Raw genomic sequence first — 25,722 nt, forward strand, 5'->3', positions numbered from 1 at the left:
GCTGAGAGAAATGAACCATTTAGGGTTTGAGGTCAGGGAGAATTAAGTCAGAGGGCTCAGGAGACTGTGGTTAGTGGAATGAGAGGGCTGAGGTCAGGGGTCAGGGAAGCTCAAGTGAGAGAGAACAAGGAGCCTAAGGCTGAAGGGGAGGAGATCTAGGGACAGGGGTCCAGGAAGGTGGTGCTTACGCTCCTGTCCCCTTCCCCAGCTCCCAGCTTTGATTATGCTGACATGCCGTCGCCCCTGGGGGAGTCTGAGAACACCATCACCGTGCTGCTGAGGCCTGCCCAGGGCCGCGGTGCGCCCATCAGGTGGGAGAGCCCGGATGGAGGGGCGGGAGGTCAGGGCCATAGGGAAGAGGCCCCTGCTCTGACCCAGAGCCCCCACGCAGGCCAGCTCACCCTTGTCCTCCCTCCGTTTCCCACTCCGAGTTCAGTGTGTCCGGAAGAGGATGTTCTGTGATCATGGGCAGGCAGAATGCCTGTAGCCACGCCCCTCTGAGGCCATGGGTGTCTGGCGGTGATTGTCATGAGCTCTCTGGACAGTGTCCAGCCTGGAGAGGTGACTGGCCAGGCTTCTCCTGGGGCCTTCCCTCAGACACCTTGGAGAAGTGAACTCTGGGGCATTTTTTCTTCTCAGCTTATTTCCTGGAGGGTTCTTCCCAGGGAGACACAGGGATGGGCTTTCTAGAAGGCTGGGCAGCCAGCTGGATAGCACCGTCTCTCTGGAGTGGCCGAGAACGTGGCTTTTCCATTTCCTTCTCCCCAGAAGAAGCTGGGCTGCTGGTGCCATGGTGGCTGCCTTTGCTGGGGAGAAGGTGCTGGCAACAAGTAGGTGTGTGAGAGAAAGACATGTGATGTGTACAGGCGATGCATGCTGTGGATGCGGGAGTGTGTGTGTAGGTGAGAGCAGGAGGGTGTTTGTGGGGTTATGTGCACATACTCGCTGCCAGCCAGACACCATGCTAGGGGCTTTACCTGCACGGACATATATCCTCATGGCATCCTGTGGAGGAGCACTAGTTCCCTTATTTTACGCACCAGGAGACAGGCTCAGAGCCTAAAGAACTTGCCCCCAAGGCCGCACAGCTGGTGAGAGATAGAGCTGGGGTTTTCTCCCAGGTCTGCCTGCAAAGCCAGTACCTTTCCTTGAAGTCACGGAGCCTCCCCGCCCCTCTGGTCCATCCCCTCCTTCCACAAAGGTCCATGCACTGGGAGAGGGTGACAGCTTGTATTTGGGCAGGGGAGGGAAGCCCTGTCAAGAAGGTAGTGAGTTGCTCAGGTACCCATGACACCCCTTACTTTTTCACTCCACCCTCCACTCTTTTCTCCTGCTTTGCCTCCCCCATATTTGCCACTGCGAAGCCTGTCAGAGGTGGATTCCCAGACCTTCAGGGGAGACCCAGAAAAGTGTCAGGGCATCTGAGGAACGTTTTGCCTTTTACAGGAGTCTCAGGGCCCTGATGCACCTGAGTCTCGGAGGAATTGGGAAGCCTTCTCCTTTCCTTGTCTGTGGAGGGTTCCTGTGAGCCTGCCTGCTCAGCATCCCTCTGGGATGATGATGAGGCTGGGCAGAGTGGGGGAGGGGGATGGAGAAGGGAGAGGTATGACGGCTGTGCAACCTTGGGTAGGTCCCTTCACCTCTCTGAGCTCCCTTTCCTTATCTGCATAATGGCTAATGCTGATTATCATCATCTCCTGGTGGGACTCAGGGCCAGGCGAGGCCTGAATTCAGCCTGGCAATTGGAGGCAGAGAGGGGCCTGGGCTGGTATTTGCAACGCACTAGTGACAGGGAATGACCCTGTGTGGCCCAAATCCCAGGATGTTGGGGTGATTCCCCCACAACTTGGAAGCTCAAAAGAAACAGCTGGAGAGCAAGGCAAAGGCATTTCTACTTCCCAGAGCGCAGGCTGTCAGTGTGGGGTGTCACACGCCAAGACGTGATCAAGGCTGTGACTGGAAATATTTAAATTTGTCAGTATTCATTTAGTTACTCTTGGCTTTGTTCCACAGAGGATTTGGAGGAGCTCACAGCAAAAGGCCATTCAGTAAAGTGACATAAATAAAAAGAAATACACAAGTCGGGACCAAGAGACACAGATCAGAGGGAATACAGACCAGGGAACGTTATCAGCCATTAGGGCCGTGAGACGTCCGGCTCAGAGCTATAAACTCCGGTGGCCTCTGGTTGGGAGGGTATTTGGGGTGTAGGGTTAGTGTGTCCTTGTTTGCTTGCTCAGTGACAGTCTCCCCAACAGGAAGTCACTTCCAGGAAGACTAGATCCCCAGGTGCCTAGCACAGGGCCCATTGTCTGAGCTCAGTAAACATCTTCTGAATGAATGAATGAATGAATGAAGGCATCTAGTCTAACTCTAGTTTAAGAGGCTCAGAAGGGAGCCCATGGTGATGACTGTGGAGCCTGAGGCTATGGTTCCGGCTCTGGAGGACTCTTTGAGGTGTCTGCGTGGGGCTTGAGGGCTTGGCTCACCTGAGCAGGGTCCACATTCAGCCTCAATCACAGTAATAACAGCTGATAGGCATTGGCTGCTTGCTAAACGTGCCTCCTTCCGCACACCGTCCTCCTGGAACAGGCCTGTGATAACTCCCCTTCTACAGAGGATGAAACTGAGGCGGGGCGGGGTTCAATGACTTGCCCAGCTAGCAAGAGGCAGAGCGCAGATTAGCCCCAAGCGGGGCCTGACCCCAAAGCCCATGCCATTAGCCCCAGGCAGCTCCCCCTGACCTGGCCCGCTCTCGCCTCCCTCCAGCGTGTACCAGGTGATCGTGCAGGAGGAGCGGCCGCGGAGGCTGCGGCGGGAGCCAGGCGGCCAGGACTGCTTCCCGGTGCCGCTGACCTTCGACGCCGCGCTGGCCCGCGGCCTGGTGCACTACTTCGGGGCTGAACTGGCGGCCAGCAGTCTGCCCGAGGCCATGCCCTTCACCGTGGGCGACAACCAGACCTATCGCGGCTTCTGGAACCCACCGCTTGAGCCCAGGAAAGCTTACCTCATCTACTTCCAGGCAACAAGCCACCTGAAGGGGGTGAGCGACAGGCGGGGGTTGTTGGGGGGCAGACTGGGGATGCCTAGGAGCAGGTGGCCACGGAGGCCAGAGACCCCTCCAGGCCCCGCCCCTTCTCCTGATTCCCGCCCCCTCTATCGGCCCCGCCCTCCTACAGCCCCTTGCTCGCTCCCCGAACTCCGCCCCTCGCCTGAGCCCCGCCCTTCCTCGGAGCCCCGGACCTCCCCAAACCCCTCCTTCTCCTGGAGCCCCGCCCTCCTCATAAGCCCCGCCCACCCTTCGGACCAGGCTCTGCAACTCCAGCACTTCCCTCTTCCCGAGCCTTTTTTTCCCCCTTCCCACTACACTCCTTTTTATCCAAACCCCCAGTCTAGTCCCTGTTCCCTCCCTGAGGCCCTGGTCCTCAATCTGGGGCTCCTCTCTCCCCAGAGGGGTCCTTCTCAGGTTCCTGCTTTCGCCAGACCTCGAGGTCTAGGACCCGCCTCCTCTTTGAAGCCCCGCTCTTCTCCAGGCCCCTCCCTCCCCCATCTCTCCTTCCCAGGCCTGCCCCTTCTAACCAGATCCCTGGACCTAGGCCAGTGACGGCGAACCTTTTGAGCTCCAGGTGTCAGCATTTTGAAAAATCCTAACTTAACTCTGGTGCCGTGTCACATATAGAAATTTTTTTATATTTGCAACCATAGTAAAACAAAGATTTATATTTTTGATATTTATTTTATATATTTAAGTGCCATTTAACAAAGAAAAATCAACCAAAAAAGTGAGTTCGTGTGTCATAGGTTCGCAATCACTGACCTAGGCCCTGTCCTAATTTTGGAGGCTCCGCCCCCTCTCGTCCCCTGTTCCCAATGCCTTTCTTAAGGCATTGCCCTCTTTGCAGGCCTCTTCCCTCCTAGTTCCCCCAGGCCCTCCTGCCCGATGGGGTGTCTTTAGTTACAGTCCACACCAGACAAGCCCTGACCAGGCCCAGGACATGTGTCCAAGGTTTCCTCCTGGGGAGGGTCAGGCCTGGGCTTCCGAAGTGCTGAGACCCCCATCTGTGCCTCCAGGAGACCCGGCTGAATTGCATCCGCATCGCCAGGAAAGGTAAGTCCTGCTGGGTAGGCGGGCTTCTCACTTGCTGCGCTTTGGGAGCCGGACCCCGAGCACCAGGGCTGGAGGAGCAGAGGAGGGTGGTCCAGGCCCTCTGGGGTCAGGAAACATGTTCCTTCTTGGCCCAAGGGCAGCAGGGATAACCCCCTCCCTTCCCTCTCTCCTCATGGCCACAGAAGGGGCCTTGGTAAGGGCTTGGAACAGGCCTGTGGACGGGCAGCCATTATGGTTGGGCCATGGGAGTGATGGATGCTGGGCACTAGCTCTGGGTTCTTATTTGCCCCCTTTCCTGTGTGTGGGGGGGACAGGGCAGACCCTCCTGTGTGGGGACTGTCTCTGCTCCCAAACAGGAAGTGTGGCTGGTTCCCCATCCTGAGATGCCCTAATCACACCCTAGGTACATAATTGTCTCCTCCTGTCACCTCCCAGGAGGAGAAGGTGGGTCTGAAGGTCCCAGGCATCCTCCAACCCCCATTCTCTGTAAGATGGGGGGACTGGAGAAGGCAGAGAGGAGATGGGAGCTATTCCTGATAGGGGAACAGTGCAGGTAAATCCTCTGACACGGGGATGCAGAAGGTGTGAGGGGCGGTGAGGAGACACGTTGAGGAGGGGCAGTTGTCTCTGTGCATGTGTGTTTGTGCAGCCCGGTGCCTTCCTGGTGGCTCAGACCGAGGGGTAGGTGGTCCCTGTCTTCCCCTCTGATCCTTTGTCCTGCTTTTCTCTCCCCAGCTGCCTGCAAGGAAAGCAAGCGGCCCCTGGAGGTGTCCCAGAGATCAGAGGAGATGGGGCTCATCTTGGGCATCTGTGCAGGGGGACTTGCTGTCCTCATCCTCCTCTTGGGGGCCATCATTATCATCATCCGCAAGGGGTGAGTGAGGCTGTGCCCTGGCCCATCCGTGGCTCCTTCCCTTCAGAGGCCTGGTGGGCATAGAGGAGGCATGGCTAGGGCTGGAGCTGGCAGGGCAGCCGCCTGGCGGGTGTGTGGAGGGCTGCCAGCCTAGGCATCAGGCCTGTGGATGGACCCAAGCCGGGTGGTAGGAAGCCAGAGACTCTGCAAATGGAGCTGCCCCTAAGCAGCTTGGCTGGAGCCTGGGTCTGGCTGGTGCCAGGTGCCACTATCCAGGAAAGCAGTGCCTGCTGCCAAGGAGCTGTGCTGGGCCCGCCTGTGCCCGCTGGGCTGTTCAAGTGCAGAAAGTGTGGAGATGACATAATTTTGAATCCCCAGCCCCCGCAGACCTCCTGCCGACTTGTGACTTGTCTGCCCTGACTACAGGGTTGTGGTGTTGACCTTGAGCAGTGGGTGGTGGGGTGGTGGGGTGGTGGGGTGGGAGGGGTGTGTGTGTGTGTGCTCATTCCCCTTCAAAACAAGGACCCTGAGCCTCCCTCTCCTTGGGCTCAGCTTGCCCTGGACCCTGTTATATTGATCCCCTAGGAGTCCTCTTGGGCCCATGACTCAGAGAAGACCTCCCTATGGCCCTTACCATTCCCTAGGCCTCAGAGGTCCAGCCTCGTATTTGTGAGGGCTGTGTGTCTAGTGCATTTGGCAGTGGACAGCATGAATCCCAGCACATCTTAGAAGAGTTCTGGAGTTTCATAACCCAGGATTTGGGATTCTAAGAATCTCAGAATTTAGAATTGTAGAAGCTCAGAGTCCAGAAAGTGAGATGCGAGGCAGTTCAAGGACATCCAGTCTAGTGGGTTTTAAATCTTTTTAAAACAACAGAATGTGTCTTCAGAGCATCAAATAAACCTCCCCTGGGAGCCCAGTACGTGGAGCCGCTGAAGCTGAGTCTCTCTTTGGAGCCCAGTGGGGGCTTCTGAGACTGCTCCCCTCCTACCTCACCCCCCACAGGCAGCCCCAGGACACTGTTCTGCATGCATCTTAATTGAGAATTGGAGATGCTCAGGCCCAGAGGGGTCATGAACCTGCCCAAGGTCACCCAGGGAACCAGAGTCAGAGCCCACTCCACCGGCTCTCCACCTGGGCTCTGGCTCCTGCAGCCCCAGCTGCTGCCAGGCTGGGCGCACATGGATGAGTTGGCGCTGGGTCTCTGGGCTGCCAGGAGCAGATAAGCGGGATCCAGGGAGATGAGGGAGAATTGGCCAGGGCCCCCTGCCGGAGGCCAGGCACCAGCCTGGAGAGATTCTTCCAGAGAGTCTGGGGTAGGACATGCCAGCAGTGGGGTGGTGGCATTGGGGTGGGGGGTGGCCTGCCCAGGGCATTAGGCTTGACTTTTCCCTGGCCTGCTTCCCACATAGCTTCGAGATACAAAATACTTTTAAAGCACCATTTGTTTAGTAGTTACTCTGTGCCAGGAGCATCTCAAATATCACATTAGTTATTGAGTACCTACTGTGTGCCAGACACTATCTGGCTCGGGATACATGAGAGAACATTTTCTTCTTGGACCCTGACTTACGAAGAGGGTCTACTCCCTTTTCATGATGAGGAAATGGTAATTGAGTGACTTGCCCATGTCACTTGACTGATAAGTGGCCGGGTCTGATTTGAGCACAGGCCTGACTGCAAAGCCTGAGCACCCCTCATGGGCAGGGATATGAAGGGTCTCGTCACACTGGGCGCAGTCGATGCAGTAAGTGGCAAGTCCCTATGCTTCTCCCCAGCAGGGGACTTGGGAGTTCACTCGGGTGGGGGTGGAGTTGGGGGGGGGGGCTGGGATCTGGAACAGATGGAGAGGGGTGTAAAGGAGGGGTCGGATATTAGGGGGTTGCATGTGATATTTGAGGCCCTAAAACATCTACCCTCAAGGAGAGAGGATGGGCAAAGTGGGGGATGTCACCCATCCCTGTGGAGAAAGCATTGGGTCTAGGAGACAATGAGCCAGAGATGCTGCCAGGCCTCACTAGGAAACCCTCAGTTTATGCAGCTGCTACCCCATAAACCCTTCAGGCAACCCCAGAGGCTGCCAGCATCCCCTTTCCTCTAAAAGCCATTCAGTCCCATTCTATAGCATGTTACTACCCCCGCCTCTCCCCGCCCGCAACCATTCTACCTGGCCTTCTACCTGGCCTTCGGGGTGCATTGTGCTCCTCAGGGGTCCTGCAGCCTGTACTGTGGGGTGTCAAGTGTCAGAGCAATTTTGGCAGGGATGGGGGTATTCAGATCAACTTGGGGTACCAATGTAATGGACAGATTAGGACTTTGCCGTGGGAGGGCAGTGCACTCTTGTTGGAAGAAGGTCGCTGGGGGTGAGGGATTATGGGAGACAGTCAGGGCCAGCTGGGAAGAGGTGTCAGATGCTCCATCCGGTCCTGCCTGCATGGACAGTGAGACTGGCGGAATCTGCCCCGGACTCCAGAGCTGGGGCGGCCGGGAGGCCTGGCTACCCCAGACCCCAGACTCCAGACCCCAGAGCTCAGGCTGGGTCAGATCCCCTTGCTCTGCCTCTAGAGCCCCTTCCCCTTCCCTTTGCAGCACTTTCTTTTCCTTGCACTTTTTTCATTTATTTACTTGCATTGCTTTACTTGATGCTCATCTTCCCTGCCGATTGAGCTCTGTGAGGACAGAGAAAGTTCTGGAAAGTTCTTGGCTGTGCATCCCCCAGAGAAGAGCCAAACCCATGTTTCCTGCTGCTTAAACCTCACAACAGCCCCGGGGGTGGGGGTGTTATTACCATGACTTGTTAGAGGAGGAATGAAAGCTCATAGAGGTGCAGATGTCTTAGTTTCCCTTATTTATGGATTTCTCATTCAATGAATTATTTATCCAGGGGTTATAATGTGCTGGACACTGTCCTGGGTCCCGGCGATCCAGCTCTGGGCAGGATCCTCTTGTGCTTTGTAGTTAGTGGGGAGCCTTGCATTAAATTAGAAGAAGCACAAATTTATAATTACAAATTGTGAAATGAGCAGGGTGCCTGGGTTGGGAGCAGAGAGAGGGATTGTGGGGGAGTGGTCAGGGAAGGTCCTTTCAAAGTAATGACCTTATAGGGAGACTAGAAGAATGCTATTCTACCACCCCTTCCTTCAGGGTCTCTGTCACCAGCCACAGGGCCCTGGACCCTCCCCTCTGTTGCTAGGATGGATGAAGCATGCCCCGTGACCTGGAGCCAAGCTCCTGCCCTCGCTGGCCCTCAGTCTCCCGCCCTCTCTCCTTCCCTTCCCCTAATCTGCAGGATTTCCTTGTGAAAGGCCATTCATTAGGGTTTCTGCTGATGGGGTGATGTGGGGGCAGGTGAGTGGAGGCCCCTGGATGTGGCCTCAGGAGAGAGCTAGTTCTGGGGCCAGGGTCCTGACCCTGCTCTGGACTCCACTAGCGACCCCCAGAGAGTCTTGGGAAGACCATGGCTGTCTGATGAGACTGAGCCTCCTCGTCTGCCTCCTCTCTTTGCTCTGTGGTCATGGCAGGGCTCTTGACCCAAGCTGTGCTTTGGGTGCCCATGAAGGGCGACCTTGCTCCTTTAATGGACCTCACACCCAGGGGCAGTCCAGATGGGTGAGGGGCCCCCAAGGTTTGCCCCTGATCCCTCTCTACCCTGCCCCAGCCACTTTTTCCCTCCGAGACACAGGTGTACACCAAGGACTGTCACCTCTCAGGGATAGAGAGGCCTGCAGGTGTGAGGGGGATTGGGACTGAGGGGCGGGGGCTGTCTGCAGAGGTGAGTATAGTTACCTTGAGTGTGTGAGTGGGGGATGTCATGTGTGTGAGTGTACACATGTGTGTGTATTGGTGAATATGTGCCTGTGTATCTATCTCAGTGTGTGTGTGTTTAAATAAGTGTGTCTGTGCATGTGAGTCCATGTCTGCATTTGTGAGTGCATGTAGTGTCTGTGTGTTTCTATGTGTGTATCCATCTGAGTGTGCAGACCTCCGTGTGTGTGCACGTATGCACATTTCTCTCTGTGTATGCGTGTGTGAATGACTGAGAGCTCTGCTCCCCCCAGGCGCTTTCCCCAGACCCTTCGCACTCGAGTAGCAGACCCAGGGAAGGTTTTGGAAGGGACTTGGGTCCTGGTCCTAAATAGTTGAGCCTGGCCAGCCCCCTCCTCAGTCTGGAAAGCACCCAGCTCCTCCCTGCTGGCTGGGTGCTGCCTTGGGCCCAGCCTTGTGGGCGGACCTTGGGCCCAACTGTGCTTTTCTCTTTGCACGCTGCCAGGAGAGACCACTATGCGTACTCCTACTACCCGTAAGTAGCTCCACGGGCCTGGGCCCTGGCCCCTCCGTGGGAGCCCCTGCCCCATCCCCTCCTGCTGGGCTTGGGCGCCCACACCCTCTCCATGGCCACCTCTGCCTCTGAGTTTCCCTCCTCTGTCTGACTCTCCTCTCTGTGTTGACCTTCTCACGTGGAGGTCACATGTACTGGCTTTGTAGTCAGAGTCTCAGGTTCAGACCTGGCTCTGCTGGGCCACCCCAGCTAGTCACTTACCCCACTGAGCCACATGACCTTTCACCCCTGAGGCAGCCCCTTGTGCTCCTGAGCCATTCCTGCTGCTCAGACCACGTCTGTGTCAGGAAGGCCTTCACACAGGCCGCTCTGGGTCCACCGTGTGTGTGCACGTGGGGGGCAGGCCGGTGCCCACACTGGCAGCTCTGCACACGCTGCAGACAGCACTCAGGTCACCAGGGGCCCCTTCTTTGCTGGGTGGCCCAGGCTCCTCAGACCCACCGTTTCCTGGGAGCTTCCTCTGGGCTCAGTTCTTCACACAGAATCCTCACCCCAACCCTGAGGAGTAGGAAGTAGGATCCCATTTTACTGATGAGCAAACTGAGGCTCATAGAGGTTAAGGGGCCTGTCAGAGGCCACAGAGCTGGGGTTGCCACCCAGGCCCCTGTCTGACTCCACGGCCTTCTGATGCCGCTCTGTCATCTGCTTCTGTCTTACCTGATTCTGCAAACCTTCTAGAACACTCCCCCCACTACTGCTTGTTCTCCCTCCTTGCAGAGCAGGCTCAGATGGTCCTGGGCCAGGCCAGAGGATGGTGGTCTCTCACCTCCTCCTCCCTGGACCCTCTACTTGCATTGACATCACCCAATGTTACCCTGGCTTTTCCAGCAGCCTCACCCCCATCAACTCTCTCAGCCTCCCGCTCAGCTTTCACAGGAACTGCTGACAAGGCAGCTCTCCCTCCCTCTACCTGTGCGCTTAATTTTTAACCTAAATGCAGAACTTTTCTGTGTGTCCATATTGCATTCAATCTGCTTAGTCCCACCCTGAGATCAGCAGGAGGCCTGCCATGTTCGATGTCCCTCCCGGGTTCTGTCCCCTGTGGACCTGGTTGGTTGGTATTGGTATCCAAGTAGGCTAGGAGGGTGGGCACAGACCCTTTGGTTCACACTGGAGACCCCTCCTAGGCCAGTGTCCACTCATGACGGAGCCTCATTGGGCACCATTGTTCAGCCAGGTTGACTGGCTGTCCTCTGTCTTCCCTGTGGTTTGCTGGTGTCTCCCTGTCCCCTCTCTCTGTCCCCTTTCCCCATCTCTCTTTCCTTTTCATTGTTCCTTTACTTCCTCTCCCTTTCCCCCTCTCCCTCCTCCTCCTCTGTATCTTAATTCTCTTGCCCTCTCTCTTTTCCTCTTCACCTCTTTCCTTCCCTTCTTCCTCCTTTTCCTTTTAGGATGATGGTCAAGGTCACAGCCACAGAGGTTTCTCCCCACCTGCCCCCAAATTAGTCTTTGGCTGTGCCCTGGGCCACAGTGAGGGCGATGCCCAGAGCCTGCGGATGGGGCTGGGAGTAGGAGTCCTGGCCCACTGAGCCGTCTCTGGTCCAGGCTGAGAAGGCTGTGCCTACCTCAGTCACAGCAGCATTGGTCCCCAGCGTGTACACAGAGCCATCTTCTCAGCACAGGAAGGGATCCTGGCAGAAGAGGCATCCAGAGGTCCTCCTGTCCTTCCTCTGCCCTGGGAGCTCTTGAGCCAGGACAGGCTGATTGGAATTTGTCCTGCTGGGATGACCCCTCATTGATCTCTTTATCTCCACAGTAATCAGTGTCCCCAAACCTTCATTACCTGAAAGTCCGTTCTTAATGCTACCCCACATCCTGCATGCTGTAGGGCCGAGCAAATGAATAGTTCTCTTGTCGTGAGCCTCCCCTATGATTGGGCCACCACTCTTCTTCAGTCTCAAGTGGGTCCCAGGTCATTTCCCCATTGCCTGTTGCTTGGCCCCTTGTTCATGGAATTGTGTCCCCTGCCTCCGCACCCTTCCTCCCACTCTCCTCCAACTTCCCTGAGTCACAAACTGCCTCATCTGGCTGGAGGCCTGGACCGGGTGGGGCACTTGCCCAGGGCCCTCTCCAGAAGCTCTGCCCTCTGGGAGGGGCGGGGCCTCTTGCCTTCCCCCTGTGCTGCTTCTAGCAGTTGGATGGGCTGGGGGTTAGTGGTGGGAACGTGGACCCTGTGTGGGTCGCTTTATAAGTCTAGGTGGCCGGTGGTGGGCCCATCCTGGGAGTTCGGGGGTAAGAGCAGCCGGTTGGAGTCCATTCTGGGCCCAGGGGAGGACTCCTGAGCTTGGGCTGAGCGCTAGTCAGACCCTCTGCCAGGAAGGAGGGGTATGGTCCATCCCCTTACACGAGAGAAAGGAGCTCCCGGGCAGGTGTCTGGTGAGGGCAGGGAAGGCGGATGGAGATGGGAGTGCTGGGCTGGAGTGGGGACAGCCGTCTTCCTAGTTTGGGGCGGGGTGACCGTCTGCCGCGTCACCCACATGGGCCCAGAGTGATTTTTCCTCCCATTTCCTGAGGCCTTGGGGCAGGTTCCCACTGCTGCTCTGTCCCTTGCTCTCAGCAAAGGTCCCCAGGACAGGGCCCCTGCTCGGTCCTTTTTTGGGGGGAAGCAGCAGCTCTCCGGGTCTGTTGAGTGAAAGATGGAGGCAGAGTCCCCTCAGCATCCAGAGATGCTTCTAGAATGGCTCCTGGCTTCAAGGCCCGTGAGTGCTGGGCTCCTCGTCCTCTTCTGGGCACAGGCCGGCCCAGCTCAGCACCCCTGTCTCCCATCAACCCCGCTCTGCAGGAAGCCGGTGAACATGACCAAGGCCACCGTCAACTACCGCCAGGAGAAGACGCACATGATGAGCGCCGTGGACCGGAGCTTCACGGACCAGAGCACCCTGCAGGAGGATGAGCGGCTGGGCCTCTCCTTCATGGACGCCCACGGCTACAGCCCCCGGGGTGAGTGCCCGGGTCCAGGCCCCTTCCTCGTGGCTCTGGGGCTCCCCACGTCAGATAAGTTCTGTAATATCCCCCACCAGACTTGAAGCATCTATTGTGCTCCTGCTGTGTACCAGCACTGGTCCTGGAAATGCAGAGAAGGCACAGGCATGACCTTTGCCCTGGAAGAGCTTTAGGAAACATGGTCTTAGACACAGACTCATGGAGGAGGAATGAAGAGCCTGGGTTCATTGTGGGAAGTGCCTCAGGGACTCAGGCGTGTGTGTGATCAGAGGATCAGAACAGTCCCCTGGCTTACGGAGCACCTGCCGTGTGAGCAGCTGGAGACCAGTGGCGAAGAGGGATTACTCTGAAGTCAGATAGACCTGGGCTTGCATCTCAGATCCCAGAAGCTGTGTGATCTTGGGCAAGTGGCTTAACCTCTCTGGATGTCTGCTTCCTCCTCTGCTCTGCTGGTAGGGCTGCTTGAAGACTAAATGAGATCATGTGTTTACATCACTCGTGCTGCATCTGGCAAGCAAGAAGAGTATAGAGAATCAGTTGTATGTGTTAGCGGCTTGTCATAACGCACTTCATCACACATCTGTTTATTCCGTCCCGTGCTGATTTGTACAAAAGAAAGTATGTAATATTTATGAAGATCCTAAAGTCATAATAATACGACAAACACCAGTGAACAGGTGCCCCTCCCCTATCCCATACCTCCCTCTTACATGTAACTATTCCCCTGAAATTGGTGTTTATAGCTTTCTTGCCGTTTGGGGGGTAGTTTTCCTAGTGTGCAAGCATCCCCGGACAGAGCATTGTAGAATTATTCTTGCTTTGGAGCTTTATAAAAATAAACTCACTCTATTTTTCAGCTCCCCATCATGTTTCTAACATTGACCCAGATGGAAGTTTCGCTATAGTTCATTTATTTTCTCTGATGTGTAGTTTTCCATTGTTTGAATCTACTGCAATTTATTTCCCTATTCTGCCATCCATGGACATTTGCTTTGTTCCCCGCTTCCTGTTATTACAAATGAGGCTGCTGTGAACATTCGGAGATGAATCTGCAGATGCACCTGCACAGGAGATGCTAGAACTGCTGGGTTATGGAGTGTGTGTGCTTGTTCCACTTGATAAGACAGCGCCAAATTGTTTTCCGAAGGGGCTCTGCCTGTGTTCGCTCCCAGCAGCAGCGCATGCGAGTTTCCTTTGCTTTACATCAAGATCAGAATTTGCCAGCCTTCTTCACTTTTGCCAAACTGGCTCTTAGAAAATGGTAACTCTCTATAGGCTTAATTTGCATTTCGCTGATTACTAATGAGGTTGAAGATATTTTCACATCATTACTGGCCATTCAGGTTCCTTAGTCCCTGAAATGCCTGTTCATGTCTTTTACCTAATTTTCTGTTGGTTTTTTTCTGTTGCTTTCTTAGTGGTTTTTAAAAGTTCTTTATATATTTGGGATGATAATCATTTGTGACTTATGAATTGCAAATATCTTCTCTCAATTTGTGAGTCATCTTCGCAGGTTATTTATAGTGTCTTTGGATGAATAGCTTTTTATTTCAGTTTAGTCAAGTTCATCCATCTTTTAGAGTTCTACTTTTTGTAGATCTTAAAGATTTCTTCCTTATGTAGGGTCATAAAATATTTTTTACTATCTCTATAACCTTTTTTCGTTGTTGTTAATCCTCACTTGAAGATATTTTTCCGTTGATTTTTAGAGAGAATGGAAGGGAGGGGGAGAGACAGAGAGATAGGAACATCGATGTGAGAGAGGTAGATGGATTGGTTGCCTCCCGCACGTGCCCCAGGGATTTAGGGATCGAGCCTGCAATGGAGCTATGTGCCCTTGACCAGAATCGAACCTGGGACCCTTTAGCCCAGTGATGGCGAACCTTTTGAGCTCGGCGTGTCAGCATTTTGAAAAACCCTAACTTAACTCTGGTACCGTGTCACATATAGAAATTTTTTTATATTTGCAACGATAGTAAAACAAAGACTTATATTTTTGATATTTATTTTATATATTTAAATGCCATTTAACAAAGAAAAATCAACCAAAAAAATGAGTTCGCGTGTCACCTCTGACACGCGTGTCATAGGTTCGCCATCACTGCTTTAGTCCATGGGCTGACACTCTATCCACTGAGCCAAACCGACCAAGGCTAAAACATTTAATAATTTGCATTTCACATTTAAAGCTTTATCTATTTGTGATTGATTTTTGTGTGTAATATGAATTAAAGATTTTATTTTTTTTCTATGAGGAAAACCAACTGTCCCAGCATCAGGCATTATAGTTCATACTTTCACTACTGATTTGCAATGTCATCCTTATCATATATCACATTTCCATACATATGTGGATTGTTTTTTGGCTCCCTATTCTCTTTCATTGGCCAATCTGGTGATTCCTGTGCCAATACCACATTTTCTAACTTCTGTAATATTATATCTTGATATCTGAAACATCAAGCCCTCCTGACTTTGTTCTTCATCAGGGATGTCTTTACTATATTTGTGCTCATTCTCTGTCTTATAAATTTCATAATTATCTTTTCAAGTTCTTTGGAAAACTTTGTTAGATGGATTTGTATTGAATATGTAGATCAATTTTGGGGGAAACTGACATGAAACTTTCTTTCCATTTATGAATATGATATACTAGAGGCCCAGTGCACGAAATTTGTGCCTTTGGGGCGGGGGGGGGGGGAGAGGGGGGCCCCTCAGCCCAGATTTTGAGAGGGTGCAGGCCAGGCCAAGGGACCCCACCAGTGCATGATCGGGGCTGGGGAGGGATGCAGGAGGTTGGCTGGCTGGGGAGGGACTGCAGGAGGGCTCCAGGGCATGTTCGGCCCATCTCGCTCAGTCTTGATCAGCAGATCCTGGCAACAAGCTAACCTACCAGTTGGAGCGTCTGCCCCCTGGTGGTCAGTGCACATCATAGCAAGCTGTTGGGTGACCTTAGCATATCATTAGCATATTACGCTTTGACTGGTTGAATGGCTGACCGGATGACCAGACACTTTTATAGGATATCACCCCATTTATTTAGGTCCTGAATGTCTTTCAACTATTCTTTCTACAAAACTTATACATTTTTGTTAGGTATACCCCCAGGTCCCTTATATTTTTTATTTATATTGCAAATGATACCTTTTTTGTGCATGTGTGGTAAAATACACATAACATGAAATTTACCATCTTAGCCATTTTTAAGTGTACAGTGCAGTGTATTAAATTCATTCACAGTGTTGTGCAGAGTTTCTGCCATCCACCTTCATAGCTCTCTTCACTTGTAGACTGAAATTCTGTGCTCCTTAAATAATAACTCCTCCTTCCCCTCTCTTCCCAGCCTCTGGCAGCTACCATTCTACCCTCTGTCTCTATGATTTTGACTATTCTTTTATCTCATATAAGTGTTTGTGTTTTTGTGACTGGCTTCTTTCACTTAGCATAATGTCCTCAAGGTTTCTCCATCTTGTAGCATCTTTCAAAATCTGCCCCCCCTCCTTTTAAAGGCTGAATAATATTCCATTGTATATAGAAATCACATTTTAAAAATCCATTTATCTGTCAATAGACACTTGGGTTGCTTCTATATTTAAACTATTGTGAATAATACTGTTACGAACACGGATGTCTGTGAGACCCTGCTTTCAGTTTGTGTGTTTGTTTGTTTTTTTAATCTATATCCAGAAATGGAATTGCTGGATCATAAAGTAATTCTATGTTTAATATTTTTTTTGAGAAACCGCCATATTTTCCATGCGGCTATACCATTTTACATTCCCACCAACAGTGTACAAGGGTTCCAGTTTCTCCACATTCTTGCCAGTACTTGTATTTTCTGCCTTTTTTTTTTTTTTTGGATAAATGCCATCTAAGGAGAATGGGTGGGATCGCGTAGTTTTGATTGGCATGTCCCTAATGTCAAAGGTTGTGCATGTGCTGTCTGTGCATCTTCTTTGGAGAAATGACTGTTCAAGCCCTTTGCCCATTTTGAATCAGGTTTTTGTTGTTATTGTTGTTGTTGAGTTTTAGACACTCTCTCTCTATAGTCTGGATATTAATTCCTTCTCAGATATCTGATTTGCATATATTTTCTCCCATTCTGTGGGTTACCTTTTTATTTTGCGAATAGTATCTCTTGGTGCACAAACATTTAAAATTTTCATGAAGTCCAATTTGCCTTTTTTTTGTGTGATTTTTTTGTTTTTTTGTTGTTGCCTGTGCCTTTTAGAAATCATTGCCACCCTACATTTTCTTCTCAGAGTTTTATAATAAAGCTTTAGGTCTCACATTTAGGTCTTGGATCCATTTTGACTTAAGCTTTGTATATGATGTTAGATAAGGGTCCAACTTTATTCTTTTGTTTGTGGCTACCCAGTTTTCCCGGTACAAATGGTATACTTTTAAAATATGACATGTCTAATTGTTGCTTGTATAGACGATGTAGTTGAGTTCTGTATGTAACTAGATCTCATATGCATACTTTTTGATAAAATTTCTCATTAATTATAATTTGTCTGTAGAATCTTCCAGATTTTCTCAGTACAATCATAAGAACTGCAGATACTGACAGTTCTGTTTCTTCTTTATTTCTCACTCCTTTCCCTCTTGTCTTTCTGAATAGCACTGGTTGGGAACTCTCGTACTGTGTTAAATGGAAGTAGTAATAGCTGGAATTCTTGTCACATTTTCCTGATTTTAAAAGGAGTGCTTCTAACATGAAACACTGAGAATGACACTGACTATAGTTTTTGGTAGAAACGTTTTATCAGATTAACAAAGTTCCTTCAGTTTTAGGTTGCTAGGACATTTTATTTTAAATGGGCATTAAACTTACCAAATCCTTTTTTCTGCCTTATTGACATATTTCCCCCCCATACCTTGTTAATGAGGCAAGTGACATTTAGCTTTTCTAGTGTTAAAGTAACCTTTGAGTCCTGAGATAAGTTCAACTTGGCCATGTTGCATTAGATTTTTTATGTATTGCTGGATTCAGTATAATTATTATATCGTTCAAGTTTTTAAAGCTGTATTTTCTGAGTGGGATTGTGCTATCTTTGTTTGGTTTCTGACATCAAAATTCTGTTAGTCTTATAAAATGCATTGAAGTTTCTTTTCTTTTTGCCTTATCATGGAAGATCGGAATAAATGTCTCCTTGAAAGTCTGATGGAATTCATCTGTAAAACAATCTCTTTCTGTTCTTTTCTCTATGAAAAATTTAAACTTTTAATTCAACGAATTTAAAGGAGTAAAGGATTATTGAAGCTCTCTATTTCTTTCTTGAGCCACTTTTAGTAAGTTAATTTTTTTCTAAGAGTTTGTCCATTTCATTCAAGTTTTCAAATTCATTGACATGTAGTCTCTCATCATGTTCTCTTTGTGGTCTCCCTCAAATTTTCACCGCAGTGCGTGGTAGCTGTTATCAACGCTTCATGTTACAAACAAGGAAACAGAAGCTCAAAGAGGCAAAGTTACTTGTCCAGGTCAAAGAGCCAGGAAGTGGCATAGCCAGGATTTAAATGCAGGTCTTTCTGAGTTGCAAACTTCTGTTTCTACTGTATCCTGCTAGGCCTTGAGCAATGGGTATGATTTGGACAGGCAGAGATGGGAAAGAAAGGGCGTTCGTGGATGAGGAACAGCAAGTGCAAATGCACGGGGGTGGGCATATAATCTTTATGGAAAGCAAGGAGAAGTCTGATCAGACTGAAAACTCCAGTGGGTGTTGGGGAGAGTGGGAGGGGAGGGTGATGGGGGCGCACATCTTGCTGCTGTGTCCTGTTGAGAGACCCAGAGGCAGGAAACCCGGGCTCTGCTCCCAAGGAACTCACTGACGGGCTGGGGAGACAAGGCCGAGCCAGGGAAGTCAGCGCCAGGCTAATCGCCAGGTGGGTGATGGGGACTGCTAGTGCTGCCAGGGTTTTGAGAAGATACACCTTTGGGCAGGGGTGGCCAGGTTTTCGGCTGAGATGGGTAAGATTTGACTGATGGTGAGGAGGGAGTGGGCACTGAAGGTGGGATGCAGGACCTGGGTGAAGAGGTGACAGCAGGGGAACTCAAGGAACTTTCTGGAGGCCGGAGCTGAGCCTCAGCGTCTTCTCTCTATTTCTCCAGGCCCCACCCTGCTCTAGCCTCCACTTTCTTTTCTTTCCCAAACAGTGTAGGCCAGATCTGGGGGGTTTAGAACAGAAAGCCATGTTGATTTGGATGCATGCTCAGTGTGCACATGTTAAAATCGGGACTTCTCGTGCTGAGCAAATGGTGGCAGGCGGGCTGTGAATGTTCCCAAGGTGTTGGGATGTGTCCCTGTTGTCTCTGAAATCCTGCCTATGAGAACCCTCAGAGCCTCTGGGCCTGGCCATTCAGCACTCGTGATCTGTGCCTCCTTGTGAGGCTGCGTCAGGCTGCCCAACTTTCAGGGTCTCTGGGATGAGCTGCTGGATTCCCCATCACCTCCTTTACCCTCTTCGCTACCGGGAGAGCCCTCCATAGAGCTGTCGGCATGGTTTCCGCAAAGAGCACTAGGAATCCTCCCCCCTCCCCGCCCCCCTCCCATCTTGGAGTTCTTCGAACCAGCAGAAATCCTTTGTTTGGAAAGCTTTGCACTTGTGTGTTTGCTGTAGTGCAGTTTAGAATTGTCAGGTCCTGGACCGAGATCCTACAGTGGAGAGGGACTAAGGCAGGAAGGCCTCCTCTTGTCAGCCAGCTGCCGCGGCTCTCTGAGACTCAAGGGTTCCTCCCTTTTCTGGAAACTACTCCTAAGTCAATAGCTGCCATCTGCAGGCGCTCATCATGTGCCCGGCACGGGGCTGCGTGCTTCTCGCACATTCTCTTATTTAATATTTACATCCTCAGGTTGGAGAGTAACAGGTCTTTGTTTTTTCATTTGACTCGTGAAAGTGACAATTCGGAGAGAGTGACATCCCCAAGGTCACCGGCAGAGCTGGGGTTTGATCTGCGGCCTGACTCCAGAGCCCGTCTCTTAATCGCCACATTACACTGTGTTCCCTGAGGGCGTTTCATGAAACAAAAAAGCTCTCACGGTGCAGGCCGGGGGTGAAACATTGCTGTATCCGCCCCTCTCTTGGAGATTTAAAATGCACACGACCATGTTGGAAGCCCTAAACAGGTCTTACAGGAAAAAAACCTGCTTATTATTTTTAAACCAGAATTTCAAAGGTTTCCTTAAAACGTAGAACCCCTCTTTGTCCTCCTCCTCCTCTTTTTTTTTTTATATATATTTTATTGATTTTTTACAGAGAGGAAGGGAGAGAGATAGAGAGTTAGAAACATCGATGAGAGAGAAACATCGATCAGCTGCCTCCTGCACACCTCCCACTGGGGATGTGCCCGCAACCCAGGTACATGCCCTTGACCGGAATCGAACCCGGGACCTTTCAGTCCGCAGGCCGATGCTCTATCATTGAGCCAAACCGGTTTCGGCCTCCTCCTCTTTTTAATGGAATACCACTTAGTCATGTGACATGACTAGTATTTTCTGGAACACACTTGGGCAACGGCTGCATTAGGCAAGTCTCTCATCTTTGGACTTCAGTTTCCTCATCTGTAAAATTAAGGGTTTGGGCATCTGGCCACGATGGCGTAACAGGCACTCGACTTGCTCTCCGGCTGTAAGCAACTAGAAATCTGGACAAAAGATGTGAAGCAATTGTTTTCGGACATTGAATAGCAGCAGCTCAGGACTTTGATTCTTGAGAGAAGAGAAACGTATAAGCCCTGCCGTGGCAATTGCCTTTCTGCTTGGAGCCCCTAAAGCCAGTTTTCAAACCCAGCACAGAAAGGGGGGCCCAAGCAGGGCCCGGCAGTCTTCTGATTTGAAGGGACAGGGGCTGGAGTTTGAGGAAGTCGGGTGCCGGGGTCCAACCCCAGCAGGTCCAGGGGTCCCCAAAGGTGTGGATGGAGTCGGCGAAGAAGGAAGAACACGGAGACAGTGTTCAGTTGATCAGCAGCCTAGCCAGGATCTCTAGCCAGGATCTCCAGCCAAGTTCTGGTCTGGATCTCCAGCGAAGTTCTGCTTAGGATCTCCTGCCAGGGTCTGTGTCCATGTTCTCTTGCTAGGTTCTGTCTCTAGGTTCTGAGGCCAGTTTCTATCCAGGAACTTTTGCCATGTTCTCTCCAGCGAAGTTCTTCTGTCTCTACAGAACGTTTTGTGTAGGTTCTGTGCCTAGGTTCTGTCTCTCTTGGTTCTGTCTTCTTACATCTGTATTTATACCAGTTGATTCCAATCCTATCAATCTCTATTTCAAAGGTTAGGGCGTTTCTTATCTCCATTCCAGGGAGTAAAGATTATGTAGCTTAAGCATGATTGTTCGTAGTTAAAGTGATTAATTACCCACCTGGCACTTAGTTAAGAGGTTTTATTCCCTCCCTAACTTCAGGGGAAAATCCCTACCTGGGGAAACAACCTTTCTCAGAGACCTTGGTTAAAACACATAGTGCCAAGAAGGTGAGCAAACATATTAAGAACAGTATGCCATATATGCCAGGTCCCTTGAAACAGCAAGCATGGACCGGCTCCCGGCAGTCGGGGTGTGTAGGGTGTGCCTGGTGCTCATTCATTCATTCTATCAGTGAGTCGTGAGTAGGAATTAGAGGCCAGGCACCACTTGGCTGAGATCTGAAGGATGAGTGTGAGTTCACCAGGCAAAAACAGGAGGGGAAGGGTGTTGGAAGCAGAGGGAACAGCATGTGTGAAGGCAGAAGGAAGGGTGGGGGCTGGCATGCAGGCCCCACTGGCAGTTCCCCACTCTCCCCTGCCAGCTCAGACCTGGGCAGAGAGTAGCTGTGAGAAATTCGGGGGGCTGGCCTAGAGTCCCCCACCCCTTACCCAGGACAAGAGGGGAAGGAGTGTTAAATAAGTGTGCGGGAGTGAGTGTGTGAAGGTGGGAGGACTGAGTGGGCTGTTTTCTCAATCCCAGGACCTGATCTCAGGGACCAGGTGGGACATCCTTGGAGGGACGGACCGGAAGAACCAGGGAGTGGGTTGGTCAGGGGGGAGGGTACAATTTTATTGGGGGGCACTGTGAACCTCCCCACCCGTTCCCTGATTGGCTGAGGCTGCTGCACAGACTGACAATGGAAATGCTTGCACAGGGAAAATGTCTCTATTCAGGTGCCTTGCGTTAATCTGCAGAGGGGGTGGCCTCAGCCGCTAATTTTGGGATTTGCTTATCTTTGAGTTTTGGGATTTGCTTGTCTTTGAATGGGGGTAATTGCTGGGAGTTGCCAGAGTTCCAGATTGTTCCCTGAAAGAGCGAGGAAGGACGGGGCTGTCACAGGCTCTGCTGAGTGCTGTCCCCTTCAGGGAGATGGAGAAGTCACAGAGGTCTGGTCCTGGGAGGGAGCAGAGGGATGCGGTGAGGGGACCACAGGATCACAGCAGGCAGGGCCGGGCCAGGAGGGCCCTCAGAGGTTACATGATCTGACCTGCTCATTTTACAGATGGGAAAACCCAGATGCAGTAGGGAAGGCACTTGCCCAAGGTCACATGGGAGGGTCCAGCGAGGCCGCTTGGCTCCCGTGAACCACCCAGCCATCCTCCACGTTGCCCATACTCCCTCCTTCCCTGGCTCCTGTAGTCCCTCAGGGGCTCCCCAGGCTGGGCCTGTGTGTGTCAGGAACCCCTTTCCCTTTCTCCAACTGCAGGGGACCAGCGCGGCAATGGGGTCACTGAGGCCAGCAGCCTTCTGGGGGGCTCACCGCGGCGTCCGTGTGGCCGGAAGGGCTCCCCGTATCACACGGGGCAGCTGCATCCTGCGGTGCGTGTGGCCGACCTCCTGCAGCACATCAACCAGATGAAGACGGCCGAGGGCTATGGCTTCAAGCAGGAGTACGAGGTGCAGGGCCCCAGGCCAGCCAGGGCCCCTCACCAGGGCCTCGCCTGTTCCTCCCTGTGCACCCTGCCCTTGCCGACCCTCAGCCCCCTCCCAAGGGACTCTTGCTCTGACGGTCCCCAACTTAATTTAATTTCTTTTACTTGACCCTGATCCTAACCTCAGACTTAATCTGATTTCTCACTTGTCTCCTAACCCTGACTTGAAATCTGACCTTGAATCTTACCTTCATTTCCATTCTGATCAAGCTCCTCATCCTATTCCTAACAGGATCTTGACCACCAACACTGACCCTGACCTCAAACCCCCAGTCTGACTCTGACCCTGACTGTCATCCTAAGCTCCATTTAACTCTAGCTTGAATCCCATCCTCCCTCTCTCTAGACCAGTGGTTCTCAACCTATGGGTCGCGACCCCTTTGGGGGTCGAACGACCCTTTCACAGGAGTCGCCTAAGACCATCGGAAAACACATATATAATTACATATTGTTTTTGTGATTAATCCCTATGCTTTAATTATGTTCAATTTGTAACAATGAAATTGGGGGTCACCACAACATGAGCAACTGTATGAAAGGGTCGCGGCATTAGGAAGGTTGAGAACCACTGCTCTAGACTCTGACACCACCCTTTTCCTAATCTTAATTTGACCCTTACTTTTACCTCATTTCCCAACTCAAACCTGGATTTAACCTAAACCTGATTCTTATCTTAAAATGTCTCTGAATTCTCGTTTTTCCCCCTTTTCTCACTCTCTCCTCCCCCACCGCTGCTTGGTTTTGAACCAAGCTGATAAAGGGATTTACAGTGACTTTATCTTAGGCTCCAAGTTTAACCACGAACCTGGCCCTTATCATGGTCCCACCAGCATCCTGCTGAGAGGATAGGGTTCTTAGGAGTGGAGGGCTTCTCTCCCCACTGACTTCCACTTTCCCTTCTGGCAGAGCTTCTTTGAAGGCTGGGATGCCACAAAGAAGAAAGACAAGGTCAAGGGCAGCCGACAGGAGCCCTTGCCTGCCTGTGAGTGCTGGGGAGGGGCCTGGGGTCTGGGGCAGTGGGTGGGTGGGGGGGGGTAGGAAGGGGAGGACAGCCAGAGGGAGCCATGTATTGAGTGTCTACCATGTGCACAGCCGTGTGCTGAGCGTTACACCCATTACCTCACTTATTCTTCTCAATAACTCTGTCACGTGGGACATATTGTAACCCCACTTTACAGGTAAGGAAACTGAGGTGTGGGACGTTAAGGTCCTTGCCCAAGGTCACAGAGCTAATACTTATCTGTGTAGCATACAACCTCTGGCCTTCATGATGCTGTAGCCCAGACACTAACCAATGGCCTGTCCTGTCCCTCGTGGTCTACAGACCTATTGGTCAGTTTCCTGGCTGCCTTGCCTCTGCCCCACATCTGGCTTCCAGGAAGCCTTTCCTCTTAGCACCTGCTCTGGCTCCCCAGCTCAGCCCCTGCCCACCCCATTGCCCCTGCTCTCTGCTTCCAGATGATCGGCACCGAGTGAAGCTCCACCCGATGTTGGGAGACCCGGATGCCGACTACATTAACGCCAACTATATAGACGTGAGTGCCTCTCCCCTGCCATCTCTGCTGACCTGGCCCTGCTCACTCCAGGCTCCCTGTCCCCGTGGGGCAGAACCTGTCAGGGGATACGTGGGGATCCAAATGGCTGGGTTCTGAGCGCCCCTGTCTCCTGCATCAGTGCCAGGGAGCTCAGCAGGGGGACAGAGTGGGCGCAGTCATCAGGAAGGCCTCCTGCAGACTTCGGGGCTTGGCGGCCTCAGAGATGCAGAATAAAGGGAGGAGGGTAGACAGCGAGGCCCAGCCGCGAGGAAGGATCCGCTCTCGGTGAGGGGCCAAGGGGCTTGGAGCTGGGATTGTCATGACACACAGTGAGGCTGAAGGTAGGCAGGGGCTGGAGTGTGAAGGCCTCAAATGACAGGTGAAGGAATTGGGGCTTTTCCTCAGGGGTACCAGGGAGCTGTTAAACGTTTTGACCGTGATCAGAATGGTACCTAAGGATAAGAATTCATATTTATTCAGCACGTCCGGTATGCCAAGCACTGTGCTAAGCACTTTATACCAAATATTTAATTTTACATAATCCCTGCAACCACCCTGGGACGTAGTTAGCGTCATGACCTCCCTTTATAGGTGAGGACTCGGGGGCTCAGAGAGGTGAGGCTCCCTCTCCTGGGTCATACAGCTAGTGCCTCCGTCAAGAAGGGACTCAGATCTCAGCCTGTGTCTCCAAAGCCTTGGCTGCGAACTGTGAGGCCCTCCTGCCATCACTGCAGCACCTGGGTCTGGCTGACCAGTGGGCGGGGGGCCGGGGGGGAGCGGGGGGAGGAGGGGCCAGAGACAGGGCAGGCAGCCAGGAGGTCTGGCCTGGGTGTGAAGAAGGGGTGACGAGTCTACTCCCACATATGGCGGAGGGTGAGACAAGACACTGGTCAGACTCCCTCAGCCTGTAGCACGCCAGGTTTGGGGGAGAATCACTGATTCGCTAAGCAGATATAATCTGAGCACCTACCATGTACCAGGCATTGTGCTGGACACCAGGGATGCAGTAGTGAACAAGACAGACACGGTGCCTGCTCTCCTTGAACACGTACGTTCTAGTTGGGGAGACACATAACTATATACACAAGTTCAGTGTCAGATCAGAGGGGAAAGCGCAGGCCAGAAAAGAGGAAGGACTTTCCCAGGTCCCACAGCAGGTTAGTGGCAGGGCCACACAGCCACGGTCAGCCCTGGTCGGCTGCCTGGAGGAAGGAGGGCTTCGCTGGCTTTGGGCGGCTGCAGAGGAGAGGGAAGGACACCCCAGGGAGGGAGGAGCGTGAGCGAAGGCCTGAGGTGTGTAGGAGGAGGAAGGGGTGCATTTGGGAGGTGGGGTAGTTGGGGATTCTGGGGATGACCTTCTTCTCCCTGTTCTTCCCCCCCTCCTGGGGGCCAGGCAAGCTAAGCTCTATTTCCCAGAATGCCTTGCCTTCTCCCCCACCTCCCATCCTCTCTCCTGGCTGGGATATGGGCGGGGCCTGGCTTCTCAGACTGAAGCAACTTTGATGACTGAGGCCTTTCCTCGATCTCCTCAAGGTCCCAATTGGCTTCTTCTTGGGCCCCAGCAGGGACACGCCACTACCCCTCCCTGGCCCCCCCTCCCCTACCCTCCCCTCCACTGCCTCCGCTCTGCCTCCCCTGCTCGCATCGCCCATTCTGGCCACTTCTGTGCTCCGTCCACCTCCATCTGCCTCTGGCCTAACATCTGTCTCTTTTGCTTTGTACTGTTCCCTCACTGGAATCATTAAGATTCGGATAAACCGTGAAGTAAGTATATCTCCCCTTCCCCGTTTCCTCTTCCTCCTGTCTGTCTGACCGGCTGTATCTCAGATTCTCTCTCGGTCTCTGTCCTCTTTCCCTTCACTTGTGTGCCCCACACCAACCGTCCATTTCAGCAGCCTGGCCGGGGGCTGCCCAGGGCTGCCGACTCGACACTGTCCCTGTTGTAAGCATCTCCCTGCCATCCTCCAGTGCTCTGCGGTGGGCAGCAGGGTTGGGTGCTCCCGCAGGCCCTGTTATGCACCAGCTACCACCTTCTGTCATCTTTGTCCTCCAGC

General features: G+C 52.2%; 1 protein-coding gene across 6 annotated transcripts in view; it reads left to right on the forward strand.

Annotated features, from left to right (window-relative positions):
* Nucleotides 1-25,722, forward strand: part of PTPRU (protein tyrosine phosphatase receptor type U) — a 78,887-nt gene that overhangs the window by 37,030 nt on the left and 16,135 nt on the right. For 2 of the 6 annotated variants that reach the window (XM_036349337.1, XM_036349336.1), the window contains exons 11-20: nt 209-311; nt 769-834; nt 2,770-3,043; nt 4,072-4,108; nt 4,844-4,982; nt 12,083-12,240; nt 21,908-22,098; nt 23,040-23,115; nt 23,592-23,668; nt 25,415-25,432. In XM_036349337.1, coding sequence (XP_036205230.1) covers nt 209-311; nt 769-834; nt 2,770-3,043; nt 4,072-4,108; nt 4,844-4,982; nt 12,083-12,240; nt 21,908-22,098; nt 23,040-23,115; nt 23,592-23,668; nt 25,415-25,432 — 1,139 coding nt within the window. The remainder of the gene's footprint in view (nt 1-208; nt 312-768; nt 835-2,769; nt 3,044-4,071; nt 4,109-4,843; nt 4,983-12,082; nt 12,241-21,907; nt 22,099-23,039; nt 23,116-23,591; nt 23,669-25,414; nt 25,433-25,722) is intronic. The other 4 variants (XM_036349340.1, XM_036349339.1, XM_036349338.1 and 1 more) reach the window with 3 other exon arrangements.

This window comes from Myotis myotis, unplaced genomic scaffold (assembly GCF_014108235.1).
Source record: "Myotis myotis isolate mMyoMyo1 unplaced genomic scaffold, mMyoMyo1.p scaffold_m19_p_2, whole genome shotgun sequence".
NCBI lineage: Eukaryota > Metazoa > Chordata > Mammalia > Chiroptera > Vespertilionidae > Myotis > Myotis myotis.